This window comes from Sinocyclocheilus rhinocerous, unplaced genomic scaffold (genome assembly GCF_001515625.1).
Source record: "Sinocyclocheilus rhinocerous isolate Xijiao unplaced genomic scaffold, SAMN03320098_v1.1 scaffold2145, whole genome shotgun sequence".
Lineage (NCBI taxonomy): Eukaryota > Metazoa > Chordata > Actinopteri > Cypriniformes > Cyprinidae > Sinocyclocheilus > Sinocyclocheilus rhinocerous.
Window position 1 is genome coordinate 89,435 of NW_015670983.1, and position 7,670 is coordinate 97,104.

A 7,670-nucleotide genomic window follows, 5' to 3' on the forward strand; every position below is an offset into this window, starting at 1 on the left:
CACTCACTCACTCACTCACTCACACACACCATTGTGCCTGTTTGAACGCTCACAGCCACACACACACGCACAAACACACACACACACACACACACACTGGCGTCTCTATGGCAATGAAAGCCTGTGTTTGTGTTGTCGGAGGTTGAATTAGGTCATGTTTGTGGCTCATAGGTTAACAGAATCCGCGCTGTCACACGAGCTCCAGCACAAACACACTGATTTGTCATGTAAACAGACAGTTTTCATCCGTTTCTCCAGTGTTTGGATTCTTCTGAACCTCGAACACTAAAAATGCAGGATTTCATGCTTTCAGTCGGAGTGTTCACTAAAGCACAGACAGTCGAATCTACTTCTACTGGACGATTAGAACGCTTATTTCTGAATCCTCACTCACGCCGTTCACAGCACGACTGCAGTCATTGGCTCCTGATGCAGTCACTCGAGATATTCTGCGTTCTGATTGGTTGTGGTCTGTTAAGCCCCTCCCACTGAGGCCTTTTCAGGACGACCTGGACTGGTCTCTCTCTCAGAGTTTGTGTGATGCTGAGGCTCGTGAGGCTTGTTTTCACTCACATTGAATCTTTCGTCTGATGGCTGATGTTTCCCGTCTGCGTGTCTCCGCAGGATCAGGTGTCGTCTGTGTCCGGCGCTGAAGGTCAGAGGTCAGATGAGAAGCCCAGTAAGACGCAGCAGCTCAGGAAGGTGTTTAAGGAGTACGGCGCGGTCGGCGTCTCCTTCCACATCGGGATCTCGCTCATTTCTCTGGGAATGTTCTACCTCGTCGTATCCAGGTCAGATTCATAGTCCTGATTTCACCAAATCTATAAGATCAAATATATATATCCATGCAAATTCATTTTCCAGCAGAATGTATACCACTTGTTTTAATTTGTTTGATGTTTTCCTAGTTATTTCTTTAATGCTATATAAAACATTTTCTTGAAAAATCAACAGTAAAATAATTGATATCAATAAAAATAAACAATTTATTATTGAAAAAAAGATGTATCCAGGTCAGATTCATTTGTTTAACAAAACATTCAAATGTATATAATCAAATATATATTTATGCAAATATCATTTGCATTTTCAACAGAATGTACTCCACTTGTTCCGTTGTTTTATTTTTTCCTAAATGCTATATAACTCTTTTCTTGAAAAATCAATTACAAAAATAAAGTAAAAAAAACAAACAACTTTTTATAAAACTTTCGTGTTATAGTGTACTTACTTTTATACTTTTTTAGTTTTTATTAACATTTTTCAGTTTTTATTTTCTGTTTTCATTTTAATTTGCAAATCAATTTCAATATAACATTTTATAAAATAACTAAATATATATTGGAAAATAATATATGTATTATAATTTTTAATTATTTAATATATTTTTTATGTATGTTTATTTAAGTTTTTAGGGTATCAAGTTAAACTAAATTGTTGGCAACCATCTGAAATAAGTGTGTTTATATATATATATATATTTTTTTTTTTCCGTTTTATTTTTATATTTAGTGTTTTATATTTGCTATCACGTGTTACACTGGTCATCAGCGCTGGGGAAAGTTACTTTTAAAAGTAATGCATTACAATGTTGCGTTACTCCATAAACTCGCGTTACTTGTAATGCGTTACCCTCAACACTGGCGGTCATACTGTGGTAAAATCACTAATGCACTTCTTGTTGTGGTTCATTGTGTTACATTCATTCATTTAGCAGATGCTTTCATCTGAAGTGATTTACAAATGCGCAGTGCACGCGACTCATCTTCGAAGCCTGTGTGTGTGTGTGTTTTCAGCGGGTTTGACATGGCTGCTCTGCTGTGTAAGCTGGGCTTCAGTGAGTCGGTGGTTCAGTCGCGGATGGCCGCCGGCACCAGCACGTTTGTGTTAGCGTACGCCGTGCACAAGCTCTTCGCTCCGCTGCGGATCAGCATCACGCTGGTGTCCGTGCCGCTGATCATCAGACACCTCCGGAGGACGGGACTCTTCAGAACCGGATCGTCCGGCCCGTGAGGAACACACGCACAAGCTTCTCTACAGCGCTTCATTCATAGCTAGCCCAAACACGACACTAACGTCCTGCAGTGCTTCTCTGGAGCGGACAGTACCTCAAACGATCTGATCAGGACTTTCATGACTGTTCGTTAGTTTTAAGCTCTGCAGTCCTTATGAAGTCTCTTGGCATTTATTCATTTTAGCAGCTGTGATTTTTGTGGATGAAAGAGTTAATGAAGGACTAATGTGTTGGTGTGTTTTATTCCAAGACAGTTGAATGAATCTTTTTTTAATCATCTATCAGACGGGATTTTTTTTTTTTAAAGAGATTTCAGGACAATTTTGAATTTTGTCTGTTAGTTATATTGAAAATCTCATTGTGTAGTATTATTGGAAATCTTAATATTGTAAAGACGATGTTATATTTGGCTGTTTAATTTTATAATAAAATATATGCCCTATCAGGTCTGTTTTTTTGTAGGTGTTTATGATGATTCTGATTCTCCAGAAAGATATCAAAATAACAGTATACACCACAATTTATGCAATTCTAATAATCATGTAATTTCATTTTATATCTCAATAGTTAGACTTTTCCCGTTTAAAAGCAAATAAACTTTCAAGTCACTCTCAACATGCTGTAGATGCTTTTTTCACGAAACATTTCCCATAAAAGAAGAAAAAAAGTTAAACAAGATTTAACTGTTTTATTACACATTTTGCACATTTAAAACTTAACTATTTTGCCAATTTTTATTTACTCATAAGATTTTAAATTGCTCTCGGAAAACAAAGCTGAGGAATATTCCCAATCATATTTACTTGCAAAGAGCCTTTTTTTTTTTTTTTTTCTTGTAACACATTTAATCTGAAAAACGCAGTCTGAATTGACATTACGGATTTATACGAACCATATTTTCATATAATTTCATAAATTTGTGCATTAAGAACTTCCTTGAGATGGTCTTTGGGAAATAAAGCAGAGCAGAAAATAATCCAGAACGTGTTTTTGTAGCAGTATCCGTATTTATTCATGATTCTGGATTCTAGAAATGCTTCACATTGTGTAAAAGCAAACTACAACAAACAGTCTGTGCGTGTTCTCAATCTCTCAGTATACAGCAGCGCTCTCTAGTGGTCAGAAATGAGATGAAATGTCACACAAAACTCACGTGCAATATACTGCATGAGAAAAAATGATATAAATGTGATCTAAATGTTAAAGGGACAGTTCACCCAAAATTAAAACCTAACTTTTTTTTTTTTTCTCACTCAAAAAAAAAACTTACACATATTTAACCCTTTAATGACTCGCAGTACCGTCAGTGGCCAGCAGGTGTCAGTGTTTGATCATTATTCTGTTCCGATCACAATATTGATATTCCTCTACATGTGTTTAATCAACGAGTGTGTTTATCACAGAAAGCAGCGACACTTCATATTTATGTCAAAGAACACTAAACATTATATATCATAGTTACTACTACTGATTTAATGACTCCTAGTTAAATTATGCTTATATTTATACTTTCAGTATTAATCTAGCATCTCAGATGATTATTTGCACTCTATATATACAGTATATATGACAGTCAAATTCATTAAAATAATGATAACATTCTAATCTTTGTATTCTAACCTTACAAGTGCAGTGTGGATACTAGCGTGGATGTATTTCAGAAAATGTCCATTATGGAGTGTGTTTAATATACAGTTTACAGAGATATTGTGAAGCGTCTGTGGGTGTGTGTGTGTGTGTGTGTCTGTGGGTGGGTGTGTGTGTGTGAGTGAGAGTGTGAGAGTGTGTGTGTGTGTGTGTGTGAGGACAGAAGGCCGTCCTGTGAGGCTCATTACGGAGCAGCGGGCCGGCCGCGTGTCTGTCCCCTGCATGGCCCTCATGGCTATGTACAAATTGCTGACAGTGATCGGCCGTCGCAGCGCAGCTTGCCTGGACGCTGTCAGAAAGCACTTTCAAACCCTGCAGACGGCAGCGAGGCTCCTGGGAGCCGCTGTCTGAGGAGCACAAATGTGCCAATATGGAGAGTTTCATACAGCAGGAAAACCGCAGAATCTCCTGCAGACGGTCAGTGTGTCACTGCATCAAACTCCAGCGCTGATGAACCAGCAGACGATACACCCAACATCTGATCATACAGAATACAGACAACAACAACATCATCCTCAACAACAACCACAGCCCCAAAACCAGCAGGGGTTTGAGAATGAAACCACGAGATGCCAGGCGTTCCAGGACTTGAATGTTCTCTTCTTAGGTTTACTTCTTTAACCAATGCTTTTACATGACTCTTCCAGATCTTCATGATCTACTGGAAAATGATTTTAAACCGTTTGCGCTGACAACCCTTTACCTAATTTGGTGTTTCTAGACAAAAATTACATCTCATTTAAAAAGTAGTGAAAAACCAAACATTATATGTTAATTCATAAGATGAGGAGCCTCCAATGAGCTCCAAAAAGAAACACCAAACCTGTGCTAATGGAAAGAAAACAAGTTTAGAAAATGATTGAATCCAATATTTGGTGATGATATAACGTAATAAGAGATAAGCAAAAAGTACAAAAATTATAATTTTCTTGTTGTTTTACTTTGTGAGCAAAGCCAGTATACGTCAAACTGACCGAAAAACACAAGACGAAGATTTTTTACTCAGTTTCTATTTATTTTAGCATATATTTTAGAAAAGATAAAAGTAAATAATGCATAAAAATGTTTTTGCTGGCGTATCTGGATTTTCAAGAATATTGTTTACTCACAGTTTTTACTGGATACAATATTTTAGCATAGATTTATAGCTTGGCATAACTACTAAAATGTATATTAATTATTAAAGCGCCCATGGAGTTTTTATAATTTTCCGTGACTTTTCCAGGTCTAGAATTTTCCAAGGTTTTCCAAAGGAATTCTGGTCCTTTAAAGACCAAAAAATAAATCAAAAATCTTGCTTGTTAAAGCTTGTTTTGTCTTATTTTAAGTCATCTTTATTGAACCCTGAACCCAAATTGAGAACTGCTGCAATAAAGTGACGTAGAGCTGCTTGATAAAGACAATGTCAAACTCAGAAATATCATTATATTTGATAGTAAATATCACAGCGAGGATAATAAATGACACTTTCTGTGATACTTGAATCTAATTCAGACATGTTTTACGTGATTGAAGCGTAAACATTATTACCTTGATTGACTTATTTAAAAAACATAATATGAAGATCTGAAAGTTGAAATGAGGTTCTTCCTCAGTATTTCTGTCTTGTTTTAAAAATATCTAAAGATTCTTAAATCAACATACATTTACTGGAGATGGAAAATGACTTTAGATATGAAGTATCATTTTTGAAAAACTGTATCAAAATGAAGTGGAACAAATATCTGCCAATGGACTCAGAAAAATAAACTTAATTCAAAAGAAAACAAGTTTTCATTCCTCTGACAGATATTTGTTCTTGTTTTAATCATAAACTCACTTCATTTTGATGCATTCTTCAGAAAATAAGACTTGAAATATTAAGTCGTTGTTCTTCCAAAGAATTAAGAATTTTTGATATTTGTACAGGAAAACTAAACAGATATACAAAGAAAGAAGAAAATAATTTTTTGATTAGAAAAAAATCAAACGCACTAAAGTCATCTGAAACATCAGGATCGTTAGCGGACGAGCCGCTGATCACATTCCTGGTGCTTTCACAAACATGATCAAAAGAATCACTCGTTCCCTTTCGTCCACCTTCCCTTCAGTTTCTCATATTAGCTCAACATTTCTCCCTGCTCTCTCTCTCTGTGCACTTCTGTCATCTGTGCATCACACACACACACACACACACACACACACAGCTGATTTGAAATGTGCCCCTCTCACAGGACGAGTTATTTATTTTCCCACAAAGTCTTTTTTCTATGTGTTTCCGTGTCGATTTGACTGTGAATATTGAATCAGGCAATTATTGGGAGTTTTCAGGGCTGGAGATGCGAGGTGTTCCAGTGCTGCCAGAGGAAGAAAGCAAAGCCAGAAGAAAGGCACAGCCGTGTCAGTGTTTTCTGACAGCTCGGGGTTTGTGTGTTTCTGCCTTAAACTCACCGATGCACCGATGTTCGACATACGGACCGCAGACCAGCTCCACACACATCAGAGTTACTAATCAACACCTACAGAGCAGATTACAATCCAACAACAACAAACAAACAGAAATATTAACTCAAGAATATTCACTCAAAATACAGTAAAATCACTACTGGACTGACTGGAGCTGAATAATGACACGATCGTTATTTTTTATAGAGATGCTTTACAGCTGAATTTGAATTTGTTTCATATTTGATGAAGTTTACATAATTGATTTTGGAATTTTGTTCTATGTTTTTGTTTGTTCAGCACTTTGGTCAGCCGTGCTTGCTGTTTTTAAATGTGCTATATCAATAAAAAAAACAAACTTAAACGTATTGATTTTTATGTTTATTACTATGAATCTGCTTTTAAACAAAATATATTGTATAAAATGCTATATCTTATATGGAAATATATATATATATTCTGGCCAAAATATTTTTAAATATATGCTAAATACATATACTGAGAAAAAAAAAAAAAAAAAATATATATATAATTTTTTTTAATATACAAAAAATTACTTAACAATAGATTCTAGTTCTTTTACTACTATTTTTCTTTTTATTTATTTCCTTTAAATAAATAATTTCATAATTTATTTTAATTTCTTTAAATAATAGGACAATTTTCAAAAAAAGGTTAGAGCTGGATGATAATATAGTTTACATTTATTGTATTTATATTTCTGAAGGATGATGTCACACTGAAGACTGGAGTAGTGATGCTGAAAATTCAGCTTTGATCACAGAAATAAATTATATTTTACAGTATATTCACACAGAAAACAGCTATTTTAAATTCTAATAATATTTCACAATTTGTACTGTTTTTACTGTATTTGTGACCAATTAAATACAGCCTTGCTGAGCAGAAGACGCTTGTTTAAAAAACATAAAAAATCGTACTGATCTCAAACTTTTGAATGCTAGTATATATTTACACACAGCTATGTGATAACAGTTTGCATTTGAGATTTGATATATAGCCTGTAGTAAATATGGCTTCATATGAATGTACTGTATGCATGCCGATAAAGTTGGATGGATTTATAGTAGTTGTATAATTTGTCTGTAGGTGGCGCTCAGGAGCCGCGGCTCCTCACGCGTCCAGATGCCACCGCAGCGGTTCTCAAAGCGCCTGGAACCCAAACAGACACACAATTTCTTTCAATTAGCACGAGTCGGGCAGCTCAATAAATTTGAGTTTGTCGTGAGAGACGCGAGGGCGCTGTACTTCGACTCGCTCGTAATGAAGAGTAATGTGAGCGCGATCGTTACTTTCTGGCAACAGGAATTAGTTACACTACTACTTTTCCTTCACGCCCGACAGAAGTTGTAACTGTGCATCTTTCAAATAAAATTCTTCTAGAATGTTACTAACAACATATTTCTGCCTCATTTTTTTACAAAAATCCACATTGGATCGCAGTCATTCATTCATTCATTAATTGTCATGTGTAGCTTGAAGCTAATTGCAATTTCTCCATTACCCATATATGATTATATTTCATTATGTATTTGATCAAATCACATAAGTTTGTAAGAAACTG

General features: G+C 35.5%; 1 protein-coding gene across 1 annotated transcript in view; it reads left to right on the top strand.

Annotated features, from left to right (window-relative positions):
- Window positions 1–2,449, top strand: part of LOC107734589 (uncharacterized) — a gene marked incomplete at its 5' end in the record, with an annotated part of 11,286 nt that extends 8,837 nt beyond the window's left edge. Inside the window, 2 exons of the mRNA XM_016546583.1 lie at window positions 625–791; window positions 1,797–2,449. Of these exons, the coding sequence (XP_016402069.1) occupies window positions 625–791; window positions 1,797–2,013 (384 nt within the window). The remainder of the gene's footprint in view (window positions 1–624; window positions 792–1,796) is intronic.
- Window positions 2,450–7,670: the final 5,221 nt, after the last annotated feature.